This window comes from Equus quagga, chromosome 6 (assembly GCF_021613505.1).
Source record: "Equus quagga isolate Etosha38 chromosome 6, UCLA_HA_Equagga_1.0, whole genome shotgun sequence".
NCBI lineage: Eukaryota > Metazoa > Chordata > Mammalia > Perissodactyla > Equidae > Equus > Equus quagga.
The window spans coordinates 36,125,811-36,150,845 of NC_060272.1; the positions used below are offsets into that span (position 1 = coordinate 36,125,811).

Below are 25,035 nucleotides of genomic sequence, written 5' to 3' on the forward strand. Positions count from 1 at the left end.
CTTTCGCCCAATCCGCGCAGTCCTCAGAGAGCCAACCAACGTCCGTCTCGACGTTTTCCCGCGAGAAGTGCTTACTAACATCCTGGAGCGGGAAGGGGCGAACCTCTGGGTGTGGTATGGTTGGGCGACAGGGTTCGTACCTTGACACTTTTCGCCGGAAGAGCGCTGTACGGGTAGGGATTCCGCACGCGACGCAAGATGCTGAAGTCCAAGACTTTCTTAAAAAAGACGCGGGCGGGCGGCGTGATGAAGATCGTGCGTGAGCACTACCTGCGCGACGACATCGGCTGCGGCGCACCCGGGTGCGTGGCGTGCGGCGATGCGCACGAGGGCCCGGTCCTCGAGCCGCAGCCCTTGGACCCGGCGAGCAGTCTCTGCCCGCAGCCGCACTACTTGCTGCCAGACACCAACGTATTGCTGCACCAGGTGCGTCGGCGGGCGGGCGGGCGAACCGAGGGCAGTGCGGCTCCCCTCCCCAGAAGGGGTGTGACAGATAGGGAAACTGAGGCCCCAGGAAGAGCGACTTGCGCAACATCGTGTACTTAGAGAGACGCAAACCCCATCGGGACACATGCCTCCTGTCCGCCAGGCCAAGGTTCTTTTCCTTGTACTGTTTTTTTGAGTTCTTGGAGTCGTAAGAATTTTAAGATACGTTAATATTCTAACTCCTGGTGTCTCTTCTGCCTTAGATTGTAAGTGTCTGGAGGCCGGGGACCTGGGCTTCTGTGGCCTCCAGCCTGCGACCCCCAGGCAGCTTGTAAGTGCCTACGAACGAAAACTAGTGGGCCAACGTATTTCTTTATAAATAGGCTTTATTCTACGAAGCTTTGTCATTAGTCTGTTTATATGTGCTCTTCCGTAATTGAGCTGAAGGCTTTTCTATAGGAAAATAGCTCCTTACCTTAATGTGTATTTACTGTTCTTCGAGCCGACAGGGTTTTTTGTTCGACAAAAACAATTTACAAATGAACATAGGAAAAATTATTATTATTTTTTTTTTAAGATTGATGTTCTTGAGGACCCTGCCATCAGGAATGTAATTGTACTACAAACAGTTCTCCAAGAAGTGAGAAATCGGAGTGCTCCTGTATATAAACGAATCCGAGATGTGACTAATAACCAGGAGAAGCATTTCTATACGTTCACTAATGAGCACCATAGGTAGGCGGAAAATTATATTAATTATCAGAAAACCATGGAGTTAGCTAAATTTGGGAGACGGTTCCTGGCAGTAATTAGTGACGTTGTCGGAAGATACGCATAGGTTTCATATTTGTGGGAGTATTATTTGGTTTTTACCCAGTTCTGCAGAAGATAATGCTAAGTAGACTTCACTAAAGTAATGTAGGCATTGATTGGATCAAACGTAGAACCAAGGTCTCCTGACACCAGGCTACAGTAGGTACTTTTATTTCCAAAATATTTTCATTTTGAGTTGATTTTAGCATGAGCTGAGCAATAGAACCTTGGAAGATGAGATTTGCCTAGGTTCCTGGAATACCATATTATATGGCTAATCAACATAGGTTAGTAAAATGTAAGTTTGTGAAGGAAAGGCTTAAAAATATAAAGCAGATTTATTCTTAAGGGGCTTTAAAAACTAATACTTTATAACTGGTCACGTCGAAGAACGTAAGGTTGAAAAATGGAATTCTTTTTATGCTACAGATTCAAGACCCTTGAACATAATAAGTAGTTTTAGGAAATATATTGCTATTATGTTACATAAATATCCTATGTTGAGTCCTAGTATACTTTTATTAGGTTAGATCAGGGCTTCTCAACCTTGGTTCTGTTGACATTTTGGACTGGATATTCTGTGTCGTGGGCAGGCTGTCTTACACATTGTAGGATATTTAGCAGCATCCCTGGCTTCTACCCACTAGATGCCAATAGCAATCCTTCCCTGCCTTCCCCTCACCCACAGGGTTTTTACAACCCAGAATGTTTCCAGACGTTGTCGAATGTTCCTTGGGGGGCAAAATTACCCCTTGGTTGAGAACCACTGGATTAGATGGTAGGTCTGGTAATGAAATCCCATTGGAGTATGCAAATTTTAAGAAATATTTAATTTCTTAATTTTCTCTTTTTTATTCCTATACCCCAAACTGAAATATTGTTCTTGTAAAGAACAGTGCATCAGTAAAGCACTGTAGATTTCTTATTCCTAGCTCTGGTCTGAATCTAGAAACAGTACAGAAGACCAGGTTTTTGTGGAGCATGATCATCAGATTCTTAATCAGAGGTTAGCAATTTTGTTAGCTTATGTGCAGTGATTAGATCTTAGTTATACTGGGGTTGATGGGAAGAATCTTTGATCTTAGGACACTTGAGTAAATCTCATCTAAGACTCTGTTGCTCAAGTCATGTTAAAACCAATTCAAAAATTTATGACTGTATTTGATAAGGTTTAAGCATTAGCAAGTACAATTAATGTTGAGGAATAAAATAATTCTAAAAACTATGAATATAAATGTCTAAAGTTCTAAAATTAAATCTGTTATTTGCAAGCACTAGAAGTTATGATGCTTCCAAATTTTGTTGTTTTACTTAAATTTGGCTTTGAAGAACAGATTTAAAGAAATAAGTGTACTGACATGTTTGGGAGTTCAGAGTGGATAGACTTGGAAGGAATATGCAATCATATCTGTATTCTGGCCTTTAAGTCTCTAAATAGCCTCTGCCGTTTACTGAGTATTTATCATTGGTAAAAATTTATGTGCATTAAGTATTTAATGACTGTAGGATTATATGATCATCAATCATCTAACCATCCTATTTGTAGCTTTTAGGAATTACTGTCAACCTACAGTTGGAATGAAATCTCATTATCAGACCTACTAAGTTTTATTACAGTTTTTTTCAACAAACTGTTACTTGTTTAATGTCCCAACCTAAGATATAAATTCTAATCTCAAAATCTAAAAAAACAAAACAAACGAGAGGCCGGCCGGGTGGCGCAGCAGTTAAGTTCTCACGTTCCAATTCGATGGCCTGGGGTTCGCCAGCTCGGATCCCAGGTGCAGACCTACACACAGCTTGTCAAGCCATGCTGTGGCAGGCGTCCCACGTATAACGTAGAGGAAGATGGGCACGGATGGTAGCCCAGGGCCAGCCTTCCTCAGCAAAAAGAGGAGGATTGGTGGCAGATGTTAGCTCAGGGCTGATCTTCTCAAAAGAAAACAAAACAGTTTCATAGATACAGGAAACAAACCGGAGCAGGGGAGGGCTTGGAGGAGTGGGAGAAATGGTGAAGGGGATGAAGAGGTGCAAACTTCTGGTTATAAGTCACCGGGATGTAATGTACAGCATAGGGAATATAGTCAATAATACTGTAATAACTTTGTGTGGTGACAGATGGTAACTAGACTTATTGTAGTGATCATTTTGTTATGTATATAAAGATCGAATCACTGCTGTACACTTGAAACAAATATGATATTGTATGTCAATTATACTTTAGTAATAAATTCTGATCTTGAATTTTTGTTTTTGTGAAATAAAATGGTTTTAGCCTTTTTATTGTCCTATTAATAATAGAACTGTCTTCTTTTCCACCCAAATTGTTCTCTTAAAAACTTACCCGTAAGGATCCTATTTATTTCCTCTCTGAGGTATAAATCTGAATACATTCAAGAGAAAAAGATACACCACTGACCTTTAAGTTTAGTGTTTATTAAGCATTTATGTCCTAAGACTTTTTACATGTCCTCGTTTCTGTTGATTTCCACTTGTTTCGTTTTTTTTTCTTCCCTTTACATTAAGAGAAACTTACGTTGAGCAGGAACAGGGAGAAAATGCTAATGACAGGAATGATAGAGCCATTCGAGTAGCAGCCAAGTGGTACAATGAACATTTGAAGAAGATGTCAGCAGAGAATCAGCTGCAAGTTGTCTTCATAACAAATGACAGGAGAAACAAAGAGAAAGCCATAGAAGAAGGAATACCAGCTTTCACTTGTAAGTCTTAATGTAGAAGCTGTTAATTTTTATATGCATTTGCAAATAGGAACTGTTAACAGGCCCATGGTCAGAGGTTACTTGAGTATTTAATATTTTCATATTCTTATATACCTTCATGTGATATTTTTGTGTTTTTTAATTTCTCAGCATTTCTAAGCTAAGTAAGTTGTGGTGCCCAGTGGCTGTTAGTTTCCCCCATCTCCATTTGAAATTGCCTTAGCAATAAAAGCTCATAGATATGCTTGACCCACTGCCTCTGCTTAGGCATGACCACATCAACAGATATTGGGGTTTTTTCCAAAAAAAGTTGAAAGGTATATTGTCACAAACAGGATTATCCTTGTCCTTTCATATGTAAGAAAAAAAATTGAATTTATCAAGAACAACAAAACTTATTTTTCAGGTGAAGAATACGTAAAGAGCCTAACTGCGAACCCCGAACTCATAGATCGTCTTGCTTGTTTGTCTGAAGAAGGGGTATGTTTGAGCTTGTTTTACTTTGTTCTTGAAAAGTGAAAATATTAAAATAGTCACTTTGGGTTAATAGGCTTATGGTTATCAAATTTAAGAATTGGAATATTGATGAGTAAGCTGGAATTGGAATAGGAGTTGGGTTAGAAACAACAAGAGTGGCTCTCTGCTAGGCTTATTGAATTGCCGTTCCTAAAAGACTTGACCTTCTAAAATAGCACTGTTCCCTGATATGTCTCTAGTAATCTGAGTAGATCCTGGCACATGGTGGGACTACTTGTTTGATGAATAAATGAAGGAATCCACAGGGGCTGGCCTGGTGGTGTAGTGGTTAAGTTCATATGCTGCACTTTGGTGGCCCACGGTTCGCAGGTTCGGATCTCAGGTGCAGACTTACACACTGCTCATCAAGCCATGCTGTGGTGGCGTCCTACATACAAAATAGAGGAAGATTGGCACAGATGTTAGCTCAGGGACAGTCTTCTTCAAGCAAAAAGAGGAAGATTAACAGCAGTTGTTAGCTCAGGGACAATCTTCCTCACCAAAAAAAAAAGAATCCATGGCTGCTTGTGAATAAGTAGTAAGTATTTGACAAAGAAGTGGCAGACACTACAGACACAGAACATATAGCTGTAGCATTAATCCCAAAGGTGGAGGAGGAGGAGTCTTAAGACGTAGAATGGGAAGGGTAGGGGCCAGATAATGAGGACCTAGAATTTGTTCTGTAGGTCAGTAATTTTCAAACTGTCTTACAAGGATCTGACTAAAGGGCTACTGTGAAGAGAAAGTTTCAGATAGAATTCTGGGATCCCTACATTATAATGGCAGGCTAAAAGAAATTAAGGGAGTATGAGAGTGTGCCTGGGAGGAATGGGGGAGAATGATCAGAAATGGTATTTACTTGAAGGAAGACTGATTTGTGTAAATGATCAGAAATGTTATTTGAAAGAGGACTGATTTGTAAGATGATGCATATTATTGAGGGCAAGATTAGAGGCAAAGGGATGAGTAAAGGGATTACTGCCATAGCTGATTTGGGAGGGTGTGCTAAGTGGGTAATTACACTTTGGTGAGCCCTCATTTCCTTATGTGTAAAGTATATTTACTAGTAATGACTTCATACCGTTATGATCGAATGGGATAATAACAGTAGAATTAGTAAAATTCTTTCTCAGTGCCTGGCACGTGCCTATGGTAAAAGTAAATGGTGGTGGTTGTTATCATAGAAATAGGCTTTATGTAATAGACCGTTAGACATACATCCAGTCTTTACAGCATCTTCCCCATCCCTGCTTGTCTTCAGCCAGCTGCTTTACAAAACTAAAAGGAAGTGTGAATAGGTGAAAAACTGGGAAGGGAGAAATTACAGTATTGTAACACTTTCAATTGTGTGATGGGAAGGAGACAAATGAGGTGGTAGTTGGAGAGCAAGTAGAATCAAGAGGATTTTTTTTTTAAACATGGGAGAAAATAAGAGAGTAAATGTAGATGAAGAGAAGAAGAGGGCCTGTCACTGAGCCTTGGGACACTTCAACATTTAGAGATCAGGAAAAGGCGAATTGGCAGAGGAAACTAAGGAGGAGCTACCAGTGAAGTAGGACAGAAAACAAAGGAATGATGATTTGGATGCTAAAGTATTTCAGAGAAGGAAAGGTCATTTTAAAAAATTTTGCTAGGACTGAGAATGGACCACCGAATTTGCTAAGACAATATATTGTTAGTGATCTTGACAATAATGGTTTCAGTTGACTGAGGATGAAAATTGCTTGTAGTGGATTCATGAGAGACTGCCTGTGAAGAAGGAATACACTGCAATTGTAGATAATGCTTTTGTGGCATTTTGATGTTAAGTGGGACAGAGGATCAGGCCAGTGTCTGGATTGGGAAACAAAATTCATTTTTAATAGGTCATATTATTATAAGTTTATACGATGTTAGAATGTTACAGTAGAGAGGGGGAAATTTGATTCCAGAGAGGGAAGATAATTGCAGGATGAAGTTCTTGAATAGAGGAGAGGAGATGGTATGTAGTGCCCAACTGAAAGAACAGAAGCATTTTATTTATTGTTACAGGAGAGAAAGCTGAGGTTGTGGTATAGATGCAAGTAGGTGGGCAGATCTAGTGGCGGGAGGATGAAGTAGGTCTCTGATTGCTTCTGATTCTCAGTATGGAGATTGAGGTCATACATCTGAGAGGGAAGAAGGACAACAGGGAAGTTGCAGAGGTAAGCAAAAAAGGAGAAGGTATAAAGTAATCTCCTTGGAAGGTGGGAAAATGCTTGTGGGAAATGAGGAAGGAAACTAAAGGAGCCAAGCAATCAGGGTTTTGGATCTTGAGGTGTCTAAGAATCAAGACAGATGTTGTCGATCTACATCAGTTTCCATCTTCCCTCCATCTTATATCCTTAGCTATTAGAATAGGCAGAATAAAAATAGCTTTTCTTGTGCTTTCAGTAGCCACCATCTTTTCATGGAATTGAGGCTTCAAATTAGCCTTCATGTACCCACCTGCTCACTTGATCACTTAACTACGTACCTTCATTTTGGGAGGCCTGGGGAGGGGAGATGGGGCTATGCAGAGCTTCTTAGTGACATATGTTGGTGGCTAAACACCTAAGTGTAATGAAATTGAAATATTTGTGTAAGTTGCTCTAAAAATGGAAAGCATTTTTTTCCCATTGTGCTATAGTCTCTGAAATTCATAGAATTGTATATACCATAGTGTGGATGGTTTGTAAAAGAAATGACCTGCTAGTGATAATAGTTATTTGTTGAGCATACAGCAGAATTGCATACTAACTACATCTTTTGGTTTTTTTATTTCACAGAGTGAAATAGAAAGTGGAAAAGTAATATTTTCAGAGCATCTTCCCTTAAGTAAGCTACAACAAGGCATAAAATCTGGTACATACCTTCAAGGAACATTTAGAGCCAGCAGGGAAAATTATTTAGAAGCTACCGTCTGGGTTCATGGTGACACTGAGGAAAATAAAGAGGCAAGTGTGTAAATAAATTCCTTATACACTAAAATACTTCCTGTTCATTGTTTTTTCTCATAATTGTTTAAAATTTTATATGAGAATTTAAATTTGCTTTATCTCCCTGTTTATCAGTTTTAAGGCAGTTATGTGGGAAGTCATAGATACTAGTAGAATTCATCAGTTTTTTAGAAAACTGCTTATTGAAGAACTTTTTATTAACATACTTTTAGGAGAATAAAAATCTAGTCACCCAGATAATAATAAATATGATTCTATTTTATATGGTATGACCAGTTATGAGAAATACTATTTACATAACATGTAATTGCTCCAGAGGGCTTCACTTGAAAGTGAAAAGCAGTTGCTTTTGGGGTGCTATTTGCCAGCTGCTCTTCTAACTGCTTTGCATGCTGCATTTCATTTAATCTTCAACCCAGCCTATAAAAGTAGGTACTCTTTATTTTACTAATCAGGACCCTGAAATTTAGAGAGGTCAAGAAAATTTAAGGTCTTTTGGTACTAATGTTGTAAGAGTTACAGTGAAGCCAGGAACACAACCTATATTTTTTGACCATGTTTTTTTTTTTTTAACTTGATATTGAGAAATTAAGAGGGCAGAATAAGGGGCTGGCCTGGTGGCATAGTGGTTAAGTTCATGCACTCTGCTTCGGTAGCCCGGGGTTTGGAGGTTCAGATCCCGGGCATGGCCCTAGCACTGCTCGTCAAGCCATGCTGTGGAGGCATGCCACATAAAATAGGGGAAGTTTGGCACAGATGTTAGCTCAGCGACAATCTTCCTCAAGCAAAGAGAGATATACAGAGACATTCAAAATGTATCTAAACTTTTGGTTGGTAACCTTCCCATTATTTTATTGCCGTTGAAAATTTCTGGGCACATGCCATTTGCTCTTTTATACAGATAATCTTACAAGGACTCAAAAATTTAAACCGAGCTATTCATGAAGATATTGTGGCTGTGGAGCTTCTCCCCAAGAATCAGTGGGTAGCTCCGTCTTCTGTGGTTTTACATGACGAAGGTCAAAATGAAGACGATGTGGAGAAAGAAGAGGAGAGAGAACGCATTGTATGAAACCAAGCAGGTTTTAATTTTTGTCCGTGTAGCTTTGTATAATTAATCAGTGTGTCATCTTTGGAGAAAGTTAAATCTCAATTCTCAGATTTATTGAATAAATTATAGTTCTGTAGTTTTAATACATCATATACGTAGTTGTTGTCCCTCTAAGTGCTTAAGTAGTCTTCTTTTAAATTAATGTCTTATTTTGCTCAAGTAAGTGAGTTTAAATACAAAAACAGTTAACTTGAGTATGAAACTGGAACTCTGTGACAGTTCAGGGACATGATCTGTCTGCATTAGTGAGATTTAAGTAAATACAAATGTAAAATTTTCTGAAATGCTTTTATGAAAAGTTAAAATTCCCTCAGCATAACAGAGGTACTTCTGGACCCTTATATTTGGGTACATTTGGTAATTCCTTTTCTATTACTGTATTTTTTATGAAGAGAATGCTTTCAGTTTTTTCTTATAAGTCAAAGTCTACTTGATATGACCTATTGAATTTCCTATTGTAGAGTTACAAGAGTAATATGAATAGTAGGAATTCATACATCATTTGTAGTTCTTTTTCTGTGGATTATATTCAGTGCTCTGGAGTCTTATTGTAACATTATCCTTGCAGAGTGTAGGCCATAGGAGAATGTTAGAGGTAAAATACTATAAGGTCCTTCTGCTGTTTCTAATAAGAAATTCTCTTTATTTGGGTTTTTGTTTTGGATAAGGAAGAACCTTTAAAGATACATCTCTTTTTTAATGAATTAATAAATACCACACAGCTAATTAGTGCAAACTAGTACTAAAATCCTAGTCTATTAATCTCCAGACCTGTGTGTGTGTTTTAGTCAGTAGATCTTCATATTAAAAGTGAAGAGTTGAGTTCTGACGTGTTTATTTGATTGTATTTATTTTTTCCTTTGTTTTTTGATCATCCTTTCTTGTAGTGCTTTGTTATTATGGAACTATTTCCATTGTTTGGTTTGGCATACTCTTGCCTAGAATTTTGAAGCATCAAGATTCTGTAGTTTTATGTCATAATTTACTGCCTGAAAGTTTTAGTATTCATATTCATATTCCATTTGAAGAGTAATTGTCTCATTATACTTACCAGAAAAATAACTGAGAATTTTTATTTTTAAATCTCAGCTTAAGACTGCTGTAAATGAAAAAATGTTAAAGCCGACCGGTAGAGTTGTTGGAATAATAAAGAGGAATTGGAGACCATATTGTGGCATGCTTTCTAAGTCTGATATTAAGGAGGTGAGTAAAGTGCATGTTGCTATGTAATAAAAATGATACACTAATAGAACTTATAGTCCTCCCCTTGCCCTCATCCCCACATTTGTGTGTGTGTAAAATCTTTTTTCCTAATTTTCTGTAGTCAAGAAGGCATCTCTTTACACCTGCTGATAAGAGAATCCCTAGAATTCGGATAGAAACCAGACAAGCGTCTACTTTAGAAGGACGGAGAATTATTGTTGCTGTTGATGGTTGGCCCAGAAATTCCAGATATCCAAATGTAAGCTTGAATTATTAATTTTATTTTAGAATAATTAAAAATTGCTTCTTTTGGTGAAAGTAGAATCTGCTGTTATATAAAACTCATTCTGAAATTTAGGAATATTTCAACAAGTTACTTGCTAAGTAGTGCATTCAATTTGAAAATTAATCTTATGAAATTCCAATGTAAATCATCTGGTTACTTTTACTCATATTTCCAAACAAATAACTTATTGATAGTGACTACAAAAATGGTGTTTGAGACTTAAGTAGATTCTGATAAACGAATTTTGAAGCTTCTATATTTGAAGCACGTTTTAAACTTGAAAGATAATAGGAAGTAAACAGACGCCTTGTTATGTAAGAACTGGGCCCTCAGGAAGTCTCCATCGTAAGTCACTTGAGAAGTCTTGTCATTTTCAGCTTTAATTTACTGAGGGGTCATTTTTAAGAAGTGATAGGAATGTTTAGAAGTACTAAGGTGATATATAAATGTTCAAGAATTTAATGTGATGTTAAAATATAAATGACCAAACAAAAGGCTTTGAAATACACCTTTCTAATAATACCTTTTGGTTTTAGGGACACTTTGTAAAAAATTTAGGGGAAGTTGGAGATAAAGAGACAGAAACAGAAGTTTTGTTACTTGAGCATGATGTTCCCCATCAGCCTTTTTCTCAGGCCGTTCTTAGCTTTCTACCAAAGATGCCCTGGAGCATTACTGAAAAGGTAAGTTGGAAAGAATTCTTAGTGACTTTATAAATTACTCTGTCTGAGCTAATTTTGTTTGGTTTCTATATGTGTTTTAAATGTGTAGAAACCATGGTCCTCTCGTCCTCTGCATTTAGTTAGACACACCACTCTTAGGTATTACAGAAATCATTTGCTGTACTGAAAGATAACTTCTTCTAGGGGACTAATGGTAGTTTATGTCAATATTTTCAAAGGTGAGGAAACCACAAATTACAAATTATAATGTGTGGTTATCATTAAGAAATAAAGCTAAGGTTTTTTTTTTTTTCCCCTATAGATAGTTGATTTCCCAAAAGCTGTGTTGCATTTGTGCTACCAAAATATAATTTTTTATTTCTTTATAATGTGGCATCTTCCAGGACATGAAAAATCGAGAAGACCTGAGACATCTGTGTGTTTGTAGTGTGGACCCACCAGGATGTACTGATATAGATGATGCTCTACATTGTAGAGAGCTTGAAAATGGAAATTTGGAGGTATTCATATTGTAATGACATTCTTATCTAAATATAGTTCTGGTCTTGAGTTCATTTTCTTTTGACCCATTATAGAATTTGTGAATTATTCATGCCAAGTATAGTTAGTTTTAGCTGCAGAGACTAATAGGCATGTATCAGTTGAATTGGTGGGGCTGTCCCCGTGGCCGAGTGGGTAAGTTTGCACGCTCTGTGGCAGGCGGCCCAGTGTTTCGTTGGTTCGAATCCTGGGCGCGGACATGGTACTGCTCATGAAACCACGCTGAGGCAGCATCCCACATGCCACAACTAGAAGGACCCACAACGAAGAATATACAACTATGTACTGGGGGGCTTTGGGGAGAAAAAGGAAAAAAATAAAACCTTTAAAAAAAAACAAAAAAAACCCTTCTATAAAAAAAAAAAAATTGAATTGGTAAATGTGACTGACCCTTTTTCCAGTTTAGCTAAATTTTGTCTTATTAGAACTGCATTAGTACATTTACCCAATTATGAATGTTCACATCCTTTTATTTTTATCTTTCTAAGGTTGGTGTTCATATTGCTGATGTTAGCCACTTTATTAGGCCAGGAAATGCTTTAGATCAAGAATCAGCCAGAAGGGGAACAACTGTATATCTTTGTGAAAAGGTAAATGTGTTAAATTTAAAATGAAATTTTGATATATGCTTATAACTTTTTCATCATCTGCCTTATTCTTAATAATAGAGTCATCTGAGGTATTTCCTGAGGAAAGGAGAGCATCAGTATTTAGTGAAATAAGATGAGTAACTATTACGTTAATTGTGCATAGTTTGTAAAAATTATGGGTGCTTTAGGATTCTTGAACAGTCTGGACTAGTATATGAATTAGCAAAAAGACATACACAGAATAGGGTGAGCTTAAATCTGTGAAAATGTTCCCATGTTTTTTGTTATAGAGTGGCCCAAATAACAAGTAGATATGGTTGAGGTACATTGTTGTATAGCATTTAACTTTATCTATGGGTAACTAACGTATTTTCTGTTTTTGATTAAGACATGAGTCAATTCTGTCAAAATTTACCATTTATTCCTCTTTTTTAGGTATGCTCCCATAAACTTACATAGAAAAATTGTGAAAGTAGAAGGAAAAGTTAAGCTTAGTTTGCTACGAATTCATTGTCAAACTTCTTCCGCATAGCTATTTTCTGTAAAAATTTGGTGTCTCTCTTTTTTAGTATGTTTAGAATGCCATGTAGTTTGTATTAAGCATTGGAGAAAAGTCCAGTCCTCGGGCTAGTAGGGTTTGTGTCTGTTATCTGTACAAACTTACTATACAGACCAGAGGTTTCAGACTTTCAGAGGACAGCCAGGTGGTTAGTGTAGAGGATTTAAACTGAGGTCCGCTGACATGAAGTCCAGTTTTCTTTCATTGCTTCCCTTTTGTGATGATTGTGTATAAGTGCTTTTCTAGAAATATACTTTTTATTTCACATTTTCTCAATTCTATTCACAAAGACCTTTTTTTTCTTGTTAAATTAACGCTATTTGAGAATAGAACCACCAATAAATGTGTGGCTATAGCTGAGTAATCTGTGACTCTATTTTTATCTGTTTCAGAGGATTGACATGGTTCCAGAGTTGCTTAGCTCTAACTTATGTTCCTTGAGATGTAACGTTGACAGGTATTTATGCATGTTTTTTCATAAGAACATAGTATTTACTACTTTAATTCCCATTTACAAATACTGTTTATTTTCCCCCGTAGGTTGGCATTTTCATGTATTTGGGAAATGAATCACAATGCTGAAATCTTAAAAACGAGGTTTACTAAAAGTGCCATTAATTCGAAGGTTAGTTTCATGGTTAATATTTAATATTAAAATGTTTGGTACTTTTAATGGTGTTCTAGGTTTTTTTGAAAACGTTAGGCTTTTTTTTAAAGAAACTCTTCCCCAATGTTGCAGCAAAATCTAGGTTTTTCTTTGAGTTATCTGCTTAATTCTTGATGTTGTTTAGAAATGAGTTTATGTGACAGTTGTCCTATATTCAGAAACTTACAAAGCGTATATACTTGAGAAGACCAAATAGATGACTTTTTGCCCTAACTCAGGAACCCCAGTATTTGAAGTTGTCCCAACTAATCATTGGTTAGTATTTTAAAAGTCGTCATGTGCATCATCTTCTTGTTTCTCGCTTATTCTCATAGAAATGGTGTTATAAATCATAGTTGGATTCCAGTAGAACTAGCATGAGATCTGTGTTCAGACAGAATGGAGCCACATCATCTTTCTCCTTATCCTTTTCCTTTTTTTGTTCTCCCCAGATTCCCTTAGGTTCTCATTTTCCCTGAATCTTCCTCTGAGTTTGCCAAACCCCGTTTCTTCCAATGATCCATTTTCCAAATTTACCAACTTTTTCTCTCCCTTTAACTTCATTCTTTCTGTTCTAATCAACCAGTGGTTGGAAAGGAGGCAGTGTTAGACTGACAGTGATGTGTGAATGATTTAAGCCTTCCTAGATTTGTGTTTTTAAATAAGATGAGTTTATAATTCTCCCAGACTTGGTCAGTGTAACAAAATTACACGAAAAAAATTTAGTGAACATGTATATAAGAGAAAACATTTTTAGAAGAGGAATTCTTAGCCCCTAGTAGATAATTTGGCTCTCTGAAGAATCTGACCTGGCCTGCATCAACTAACTCTTCTGCCATTCCTGAATTTTACTTGTGAAGCTACTTTTTTTTTTTTTGAATAAGCTAAAATATGGTAGTTTTCCATGAGTAGAGAAGTAGGAAAACATTTGGATATTTGTATATTTGGATTGTAATTGGAAATTACTTTAAATATTTTCTAGTACTATGATTTGTCTCATTCTTAGATACTTGGAGTGTTTATTAGATTTCTTATAAAACATGATGTCTAGATTATTACAGTTTTCTTAATGTAAAGTAAAGAAGTAATGATCATCTGGAAAGGATTTCACTTTACAGTCATTATCAGAGAATAATCCTACCTTCCTTTTTATTTTACTTTATCCTTATCTAAGTATTTGTACATTAACTGAACTATGAAAGTAAAGTTTAAGCAATTTATTTACTAACAATACTACCATTTTGTTTTAACATAAGTTTGCTTATGTTAAATAATACATCAGTTAATGAACCAGAAATTGAGATGTGGAGTATAAATATTATAGCTAGGAATCTTGATTCTCTTTTGTTAACTGATTTTAGGTTTTTCAAAATTATGCAGTTTATGGTAGTGGAAATATGAGAACATAGTAAGCCAGTTTTTGTAAGAGTTATGTTAACATATGGTTTCCTTTTTAGGCTTCTCTTACATATGCGGAAGCTCAGATGAGAATTGATTCAGCAACCATGAATGATGATATCACCACTAGTCTCCGTGGACTAAATAAACTAGCTAAAATCTTGAAAAAAAGAAGAATTGAAAAAGGGTACATTTCAAAAATATTTGTTAAGACATATAATTTGGGGCTGGCCCAGTGACGCAGCAGTTAAGTTCACATGCTCTGCTTCAGTGGTCTGGGGTTTGCTGGTTCAGATCCCGGGCACGGACCTATGTGCCGCTTATCAAGACATGCTGTGGCAGGCGTCCCACATATAAAATAGAGGAAGATGGGCACAGGTGTTAGCTCAGGGCCAATCTTCCTCAGCAAAAAGAGGATTGGTGGCAGATTGTTAGCTCAGGGCTAATATTCCTGGGAAAAAAGGTATAATTCATATATCCTGATATTAAGATAACTTGTGAACTTTTTAAAGTGTTCTATCATGGACAATGAGGAATTTTCTAATAGGCTGAATAGAGACTCTTAAGTAGAGACATTCTGTTCTTGCTACCTTTTAAATACTAGCAACTGGATTCTGGTATTTGTTCAGGACCTCTGACCTTGTGATTGTTGTGCTAAAAACTGGTATGTTTGAATCAAAGATCTTGAAGAAATTCTAGGAAGGCAAAAGCTCCTTAAGATTTTTTTACAGATTGTTTTAATTTTAAGTAGAAATGAGTTTCCAGGTTGTACATTATTTTCCAGATGTCTAAATGAATGTAGATGAAGTCCTTCTTGCCCTTTAGAATTGGAAGAGATTTTAGAGATTGTGTAATTCAACATCTTCATTTTAAGTGATTAAAAATTACATGGAAGCAGTCTGCCAAAGATGCGATAATTGGTGGCAGATTTGCATCTTTTAACTATTACATTATGGCATTTGTCTAGTTGCAGAGATGTAAGACAAGGAGTATCCAAGTACCCAGGCTTGTTCAAGTAAAGTAGTTAAAGGAAATTCGATTCTTGAAAGATGTCATCCACTATCAGGGTAAAGCGAGTACGTGAGCCTTTCAGATACTGGTCTCTGGGTTCCCCTCCCCAGCCAGGGTAGGGTCACAGGTAGGTACTAAAAGAGTTTTTGTTGGAGAGTGCAAACTCTAGATCTGTGTTGTTTCGTAAGATGTGCCTATTTAAATTAAAATTCATTAAAATTAAAAATTCAGTACCTGAGTTGCACTAGCTACATTTTAAGTTCTCAGTAGCCACATGTAGCTAGTGGCTACCATTTTTCACAGTGAATGGAGAACATTTCCATCCCTGCAGAAAGTTTCATTGGACAGTCTTGTTCTAGGAACTTATGCTGAGCCACCCCATCTCTACTCACACCTCAGTTTTCTGGGAATTTTTCATATGATCGTAAATATGAAACTTGAATATGTGTGAGGATAATTTGAATGCAGTAAAACCCAATGAAACTATTGCTCAAGCTTGTCATTTAGATGTAAATAAGAGGAATATAATTAGATTTTTCCTTTTTTTGAGGTTATCGAAGGTTTACAGTATGACTGGTATGAAAAGAAGGTTTATGTAAAATTAATTTTTAGAAAGTTTGTTTTAAAAGCAAAGTGAATAAAAACACAAAACTATTCATTTTGGTGGTTTTAAAGTAAGAGATGTAAATTTGCATTTATGACAAAGCTTCTCGTAATTAGGTTGGGAAACATTTTTTAATTTCAAAAACAGTCTGCCCGTTTAGTTTTGTAAGTAGATAGTCATCTACTGGTAAAACATACCTTTGAATCTTCTCAGTCTTGAGGGGAATTGAGGAAACAATCAGTAAAAAAATTGGTATCTTTACCTTCTTAAAGGATATATTATGTCTTGTCTTAAATTATATCTATCTTTTTTTTTTTTTTGAGGAAGATTAGCCCAGATCTAACATCTGCCACCAATTCTCCTATTTTTGCCAAGGAAGGCTGGCCCTGAGCTAACATCCATGCCCATCTTCCTCTACGTTATATGTGGGACGCCTACCACAGCATGGCTTGCCGCGCAGTGCTACATTCCACACCTGGGATTCAAACCGCCGAACCCCGGGCCACCGAAGTGGAATGTGCGAACTTAACCGCTGTGCCACCAGGCCGGCCCCATTAAATTTTATCTATCTTAAAGGATAGATGGATCCATGACATAAAATTTTAAGTGTTTCTATGAAGGAAAAATGATCAAAATGTGATTAGTATACCTTGCTTTTTGGGTCAAGATATACTAATAAACAGATTAAATCTGGCGTAGATCCTTGTTCTAAATACCACATGGCAAGAAAGAAATATTTGTCGAGATTCCCTGTATTGTGTTCCTTCTGTAGTTCTTCTAATAAAGGTGAAGAATGGAGGGAAAAAGGACTTGGAATCTCTCTTAACTTGCCCCATCTTATTTTTTTCCCTTCTCCATGATTGTCCATTGTTACCTAGCCTCATTAAACTCCTTAATTTTAGGTTGATTTGGAGCTGACCTGATGAAAATAGCATCAAGGTGTGAAGAAACATTAGACTTACCTTGCCTTGTGGGACATTTACTTCTCAAAGGAGAATTTGCCAGCTCTGTAAATGAACCATGCATAGTACGTTAATCTGACACATAGCACTCAAATGTTAAGAGCCATCAGTATTTCTAAGATATTAGTGGTGGGAGTTTATCAGTCTCCTCTCCATTGGTTGAGAGTATGTGAAAGATGCTTTTGAACCATGGTTCTTTTGACATTACTGATCTACCCATGGCAGCTTCCCTTTTCCCTCTCTCCATCATCCCTCACCCCAGTACATTTTTTTCTGTAGTAAATAAAAAACTGCCAGGTACTTTCTTCATTTATAAAAGTGATTACAAACCCATGTAGCTCAGGAAAAACTCATAGTTTGGGTAGAGAATTTATTCAAATTCTCAGAAGCACAAGGACTCATATTTTCTTGTGTTGCTATTGTCTTCTCTTTTTAAATGCATTTTAAATCTGTAAAATATTAACCTATCCGTGAAAATAGAGCATAAAACTTAGCAGATGGTCATAAAGACTTCAAAAGAAAAACTGTTACGCATATGCAGTAATCATTTTCTATTTTAAAAGAATCACTTCCAGAATTATTTCTGTTATTGGCTCATTTGACTAATTCACCTCTTTAATTTTTATTTAGGGCTTTGACTCTTTCTTCTCCAGAAGTTCGATTCCACATGGACAGTGAAACTCATGATCCTATAGATCTGCAGACCAAGGAACTTAGGTGTGCAATTTTTTCCGTGGGCAGTAGCTACAATTTTGGTTTTAAATGTAATGTCTAGTATATATATTAATAAACATATTTATACCCAAAATAATCTATTTCTAGTAGGGTTATGATTTCTGCAGATTTTTTTCACTTATGAGTTATATAGAAAAGCAATTATAATTTCACTTTTTAGTTTTTCTTATATAAAACTGAGATGAGTATTATAATAGAAAAATTCCCAATTTGAATTGGTTTGTCTTGATGTGTGATGTATTAGAACTTGGCTAGTAATAGTTATGGTAAGTAAAAGAAGATTGCCCTGATTAATATCTTAAGTATTTAATATAGAATGTACTGTACTAGGGTGGAGTAGTGGTCCAGACCATGGGCTTTGAAGCCAAGACTACCTGGACTTGGATCCCGCTTCTGCCAATAACTCTGCACAACTTATTTGACCTCCCGGCGCCTCAATTTGTCAGTAAAATAGGATTGATAGTACAGTGTTGTGAAGAGTACTCAGATGTTAGGTATTGTTGTTACTGTTTTATTGATTTGGTTAAGCTTTAGGAAGCAAGACTACTTTTGGTTAAATCATAGGCCTCCTTTCCATGCCTCTTAATATAATTCTGAAATTAAACATGCATTTATACTTTTCTAGTAGATGACTAAGGATTAAAAGTGGGACCGGTATGTGCTTTATAGAATTAAAGCTAAAATTAAAAGATACCTTTGGGTGAACTTCTGTGCAAATAAGTCTAATGTTAATACAAACTGTGAGCCCAATACTAGGAACTTTTTTGAGAAAAATGTTGAATCCAGCTTGGCCAAAGTAGAATATCACCCATTTCTTCTTACCAAGAAGAAGAAAAACCATATTTCTAAGAGATTGTCTCTGTACTTTTGAAGGTATGATTGGAGGTCTTCCTAATATTTTAAAAATTAGTATACTTTAGGAATCTTGTCAAGAAGTTGTAAGTTCTTATTAAAAATGGAGAGATGAATGAAAGATTAATAATGCACGTTCATTGACTTGTGAGAAAGAAAGCACTATGTAAATAGAACACATTTACTAAACTAGGTTTTAAATGGATGTCGGCTAACTATATAGAATTAAAAGCAGTATCAAGTTGGTTAAGAGTTTTGAAGTCAAATTATGTGGGCTCAGATTCTGATACTACTAACTGACCTTGAGCAAAAGAATAATGTTACACATTCATAGTTTTCTCATCTGCAAATATATATATACACACATATATATATATATACACACACATATACATATATTTATATATCTCACAATGTATGTGGCACTTATAGCACAATACCTGGTCCATAATAAGCACCCAAAATAACTATTGTAAATACTATTGCTTCATTTTGATGATTTATTAGTGAAAGTTTTAGTTTTTTTAAGTCAAAATTTGTATGACCTAAACAGCTTTTAATTCTTCATAATAAACTTTATTTTTATGGATTTACAGTTAAAAAATCTCTCTGGACTTAGTAAAAGGAGGTGAAAATGCTTATGATTTAGATTTTATATTCAGTCATGTACTGCATAACATTTCAGTCAATGATGGATGGCATGTATGACGGTGGTCTCTTAAGATTAGTACCATATACCATGTAATAGGCTATACCATCTAGGTTTGTGTGACTATAATCTATGATGTTTGCACGATGATGAAATCACCCAATGACACATTTCTCAGAATGTTACGTCTGTCATTGAGCGATTCATGACTATTACTAGAGTTAGTAAAGTTTCTATTCTTTTAATGCAATTTGTAAAGTCTCCTCCAGCGTGAGATGAGATTTACTTATTATGCATCACATAGAGATTGTTAGCATAGTAGCTGAGAAATGAAAGAGCCTTAAGTTATTAACAATACACATGTACATACACATATGAATGTTTACATAGGAAGTAATTCTATTATCTTGTTAGTAGAAGAGGTAACCTGTGAATAAATATGATATATAGAAGTCTCAGATTCTTTTTCCTTATTTAATGATTTTTCCATTGACAGAGAAACAAATTCCATGGTAGAAGAATTTATGTTACTTGCCAATATCTCTGTTGCAAAAAAAATTCATGAAGAATTTTCTGAACATGCTCTGCTTCGGAAACATCCGGCTCCTCCTCCATCAAATTATGAAATTCTTGTTAAGGCAGCTAAATCCAAGGTAAAGATACAATAGTTTGAGAATCATCTGTGTTTGTGTTGTGGGCTATCCGTGGCACTGCATGATCTATATCATCATTATTATTATTGTCTACATTTCCACAAAAGTTTTTTTATTTCTTGATGCAAAGCTACTTGATGTTGGTAGTTCTTTTGATTAAAAAAAAAATGATCTAACTTGGGTATGGTCATGTCTTACCACATTGAAATCATTTGCTTAATAAAATCCTTTACTGGCTCTAAAGAACACCCTATGCTAAAGCCAGATGTTGCAGACTGACTTATTTGCAGTATCCTGAACATAGTAAGCTCTTGCATATCTCTGTGCCTTTACACGTTTTTTATGTTTTGTTACTTCATGCCTCCTCTGAAGCCCAACTTCAGAGATTTACAAATAATTTTTTTCTCTTTGTCTTCAGCTTACTTAAGCCCTCTTTATATCATGTTCCTAAGAAAGCAGTCCGTTTATTGCACACGTGGGAAAAAGGAAAAATGTAGAAAGGGCACTATTTCCTCAACCCCGTATCCCCGCTGCCTCTGGTTAGTCAACTCTCGTTTAGGCATAATGACTGCTACCTTTGGGGCGACTGTGGTTTACAGTGGTTTTCTTTGGATCGCTTATTCAGGTCCCATCTTTCCTGTCTAGAAGAGAGCTGGGAAGAGTAGTGTTGGCCCTGAGGGCAGTATTCTAACAGGATGGCATTGGTTTCTGACCTTTGTCAGACTTTTATGGTAGCCATGTCATATCCATCAGTCAGCTTCTCCTCTGCTCTCAGGCTTACACTGTAAATTGGGGAATTTTCTGTTAAGACTTGGGCAGAAGATGGAAAATTTAAGTATTTTTTGCCCCATCTCCCAAAGTAGGACAAAACAGCTAAGTTTGATGTATCAGCACATTGAGCTGTGGTGACCAGTACAGTTTTATTTTGGCTCTGGCTTTATTTCTACTTTGAGTGGAAGGAAATTATCTGCAGAAAAAGTCCAGATGTGCTAGAAAGTATCCAGATGTGCTTTTATTTTTTTTCTACCCCAACAAAGATTATGGAAACACAAATTGGACTTTGAGAAGTATTACTGCTGGCTCCCACCATCATTTTCTTCGTTGAAACTTCTTCAGAATGTTGCTACTTTGGTACCTTTAAATGCATTCAGAAAACTAAGCTTTGATGTTGCATGAAACAATCATTACTTTTTATAAATTTATTTTTAGTTCTCCTGGGTTAAGGATAAAAAGCATAAACAAACACTTACTATCTGGTCAAAAACACCATATTTGTTCAATCAGATTTGTTGTATTTTGAAGACATGATGGTACTGATTTTAAACTGTTTAATGTGGTGCTCTTTCCCTCCTCTTTGTTGATAGAATTTGGAAATTAAAACTGATACAGCCAAGTCTTTGGCTGACTCTTTGGACCGGGCTGATTCTCCTAGTTTCCCGTATCTAAACACCCTGCTACGAATATTAGCCACTCGCTGCATGATGCAGGCTGTGTACTTCTGCTCGGGAATGGATAATGATTTTCATCACTATGGCTTAGCATCACCAATATACACTCATTTTACCTCACCCATCAGAAGGTATTTTTTCCTTATGAAATTAAAGAAAATAGAATGTAGTTAATTTTGTATTTTAAAAAGACATTTTAATGCTAACATAAGCATGATTCTTATTTCTCTTTCATGTATCTAGATACGCAGACATCATTGTTCATCGGTTGCTGGCTGTGGCTATCGGGGCAGACTGCACTTATCCAGAGTTGACAGACAAACACAAGCTTGCAGATTTATGTAAGAATCTCAATTTCCGGCACAAAATGGCTCAGTATGCCCAACGTGCATCAGTGGCTTTTCATACCCAGGTATCTATTTGCCTTCTGTTGATAATGTTAGGAGAGATGATGTTTTGTTTCTTTTTTATTTCATTTCAAAGGTTATTTTCATTTCAAAATATTTGACAATTCTTAATAAGGTGGTATGTTGTTTTTCAGTTATTTTTCAAAAGCAAAGGAATAGTAAGTGAAGAAGCCTATATTCTATTTGTAAGAAAGAATGCTATTGTGGTGTTAATTCCAAAGTATGGTTTAGAAGGTACAGTCTTCTTTGAAGAAAAGGACAAACCAAAGCCACGGCTTATTTATGATGATGAGGTACAGTATTTCTCATGTTTTTATTCATTTATTTATTTTTGGGGGGGAGGCACTTTTTCTTCGATAGGTTACAAATGGTATCTATAAAGGGTAAAGTTATTTTTTGAACCCTACAGAATTTAATTGTGCCAACTAAGCTTATCATTTTACTCAAAATTTCTCACCTCAGTATTTGTTCCCACATACACATGTTGTCCTTGATTTCTTTTATACCATGTAAAGATTTCTCCTCTAAGGAAGACTTGAATTACGCTTTGCCCTAGGTGGACAGCTGGATTAAAGTGAAGAAAGAAATGTTGCTTAGAGCTAGGGGAAGGGAATTTTTTTTAACCTGTTTCCAGTGTCTCTTACCTGACACACTCCCTACTTCCCTAACCTTAGTAGAACTACAAAACAGTAAACTGTGTCCGCAGTACCTTTGTGCTCCTTTGCTAGACCCATAATTTGCTAATTAAAGGGGTGAGAATCCTGAGATTAATTAATATATATAGGGACCATCTTAATGAGAGGAGGGAATAATGCACATAAATAACTCATATTTATGTGAGGCTACTAGATTAGTGGTTTTTGTTATTTTGGACACATAGATATGCTTATTAAATATTGAAGTGATTTTTAAACTTTTAAATCACTATGAAAGGTAAACTATAAAGAATTAGAACAAAGGCTCAAGTGGATGGAAGCAATTAAAAGTAGTAAAATGTGTTTTGTTTAGATACCTTCACTTAAAATAGAAGATACAGTGTTCCATATATTTGATAAAGTTAAAGTGAAGATCATGTTAGATTCATCTAATCTTCAGCATCAGAAAATCCGAATGTCCCTGGTAGAACCACAGGTAAGACCAAACTTTTGTTGTCCATGTTGTGGCGGAATAACCAGTACATATTTTGTGAAACAGGGATATAGTCACAGGTTAGTTCTGTTGAATGATTGAGGGAATCCTGCAAGTAGTGTGGAGGCCAAATATTTGCATAGCACACCTTTTTCTCTCTGATTTCTATAGGTTATGGGATCCCAGATGTCTAGGATTCTTCTGAGGTCTTTGGTACCAAAAGCAGAGCTCTTTGAGATCTCCTGCCTAGTCCTTTTTCACTTTTATCAGTTTTCGAATCTGCACTTGTGAAGATTAAGATAAAGTGTGTTTCACCTGAGATACTGGTTCTTAACCTTTGTTCTGCCCCAACACACCTGAGGCCTCTGCGGCTGACAGTGGCTCAGCAAGGATAAATTGGGCATGTTGTAAACACGCTCTTCCCAATGACATGCTTCTCACCTGTTGAGATCATGTCTTTTACATTTTTGAACCACTGTAACTTTTCTGTGAAATATATATACTTGGTGTAGAAAACCTTTACTAACCCCTTCCCCCTCTTTACTCTTACATCCTTTTGAACTTGAAAGTGTCAGTGGGGAAGGGGAAGATGAGAATGAGATTTATTCCTTATTTTATGCTTTTACTCACCTTATTTTTCACCGTTTGCATTGCTTTAGATACCAGGAATAAGCATTCCTATGGATACTTCAAACATGGACATTAATGAACCAGAGAGAAAGAAGAAGAAGCTTGAAAAGTAGCTACAGCCAAAACATAAACTTCAAAGATTAGTTTCTTTTTTAAAAAAATTGAAAGACTTCTAAATCTAGGAAGTGTGTGATACAATTTGTTACTTTTAACTACATTTTAATAATTTTAAAAATTTGCATTTTTATTGAACTGTTGACTTTGTCCCATCACGCTAGTTCATTTCTGGATTGAACAGAACTATTTATGCAGAAAATTTCAATTGAATATCCATCACTTAAATAGTGACAGGATAGCAACTTCAGGGATCTGTAAAGATCATTTAAAGGGAACATTCATCTGCTCATTGAAGGGCAGATTAATTTTGCATATGTAATTTGATTATTTAATATTGATAGAAAAAAACTATCATTTTCCTATGGAGAAAAATAGAACATTTTTAGAAGCAAGGAACAATCTATTCTTTCTTCTTGAAAGCTGTCGGTGTTTGGTATGGCAGTTTTTTAGATTTCAAGACAATGAAGTCAAGATCTGTCAGGAAATTCAGTATTTAATTTCCTTTGCCATCTTTAATTTACCTAACTTACATACAGTGTTCCCTTATTGTTAAAAAGCCTCCTGCATTTTATTAGTAGTCCTTGAACAGCTGTGGATGTTTAGGAATTGGATGTTGTAAGGCGGCAGGCAAGAAGTAGGATATTTTGATCTGACTGGAAAAATAGGTTTTTTTTATACCAGGTAGTAAGTGTGATCATCATCTTTGATCTTCAGCTCAAAAATCTCCCCCAAAATAAGGCATTAGGGCTCAAAGAAATAATAGAGATGGCACTTTAAATGTCACATCATGTTAATTATAAAATAAAAAGTAGATAATTAATGATTGTTAAACTGTGTATGTATCAGACTATATAGGAAAGGGGAGACTGTGTAAGGACATATTAAAGGGAACAGATTGAAGTATTGTAATTTGGTGTGCCAGAGTGACTACTTCCCTTGTTAAGCACAAAGATTAGTGATGATTAAATTGGTGTTTTCGAGGATATTTTGAGATAGAGTTACTTTGAAACATTTTACTTACTGAATTTCTAAAGTACCTACAGTGTCCCAGTCACATACGCTGTCTTCTCTGCCTTGAAGGAGCTTGTGGTACAGCAAGACAAGACTGGCAGCTACATCAGCACATATACAAAGTGAGAATAATTACAACATCTACAATCATTTAGGCGGTCAGTAATTGTTAAATGATTGTTCCAGTCTCCCATTACTAAGGAACACAGCCGTACACTGAGGGAGAACTTGTCTCAGTTGAAGGAAGAGAGCCTTGTGTGGACTACACGCTAGAGCGCAAGTCAGCCAGCCTTTTCTGTCAGACACTTAGGCTCTGCTAGCCATACAGTCTGTTACAGCCAGAGTACGCAACTCCTGCTCTTACAGTGAAAGCAGCCACA

General features: G+C 36.2%; 1 protein-coding gene across 2 annotated transcripts; it reads left to right on the forward strand.

Moving 5' to 3' along the window:
• Positions 1–94: 94 nt before the first annotated feature.
• Positions 95–24,553, forward strand: DIS3 (DIS3 homolog, exosome endoribonuclease and 3'-5' exoribonuclease). 2 transcript variants are annotated; one of them, XM_046664049.1, is made up of 22 exons: positions 273–426; positions 690–757; positions 1,004–1,161; positions 3,766–3,959; positions 4,366–4,439; positions 7,262–7,429; positions 8,334–8,498; positions 9,633–9,746; positions 9,868–10,005; positions 10,569–10,715; positions 11,099–11,215; positions 11,744–11,845; positions 12,797–12,861; positions 12,945–13,029; positions 14,508–14,635; positions 17,656–17,742; positions 19,758–19,914; positions 21,279–21,493; positions 21,606–21,774; positions 21,904–22,062; positions 22,778–22,900; positions 23,557–24,553. In XM_046664049.1, exons 4-22 carry the CDS (start codon positions 3,866–3,868, stop codon positions 23,638–23,640), a joined length of 2,391 nt encoding a protein of 796 aa, XP_046520005.1. In that variant the 5' UTR covers positions 273–426; positions 690–757; positions 1,004–1,161; positions 3,766–3,865; the 3' UTR covers positions 23,641–24,553. The 2 variants fall into 2 exon arrangements, with proteins under 2 accessions (XP_046520004.1, XP_046520005.1); XM_046664048.1 differs by lacking the exon at positions 690–757 and having other exon boundaries at positions 95–426.
• The last annotated feature ends 482 nt before the right edge of the window (positions 24,554–25,035 follow it).

Coding starts and splice junctions, on each gene's coding strand:
- DIS3 (XM_046664048.1), top strand. CDS start 199: ATGCTGAAGTCCAAGACTTTCTTAAAAAAGACGCGGGCGGGCGGCGTG. Junction 11,846..12,796: donor CTGTATATCTTTGTGAAAAG/GTAAATGTGTTA, acceptor TATCTGTTTCAG/AGGATTGACATGGTTCCAGA. Junction 21,775..21,903: donor CAGTGGCTTTTCATACCCAG/GTATCTATTTGC, acceptor GTTGTTTTTCAG/TTATTTTTCAAAAGCAAAGG.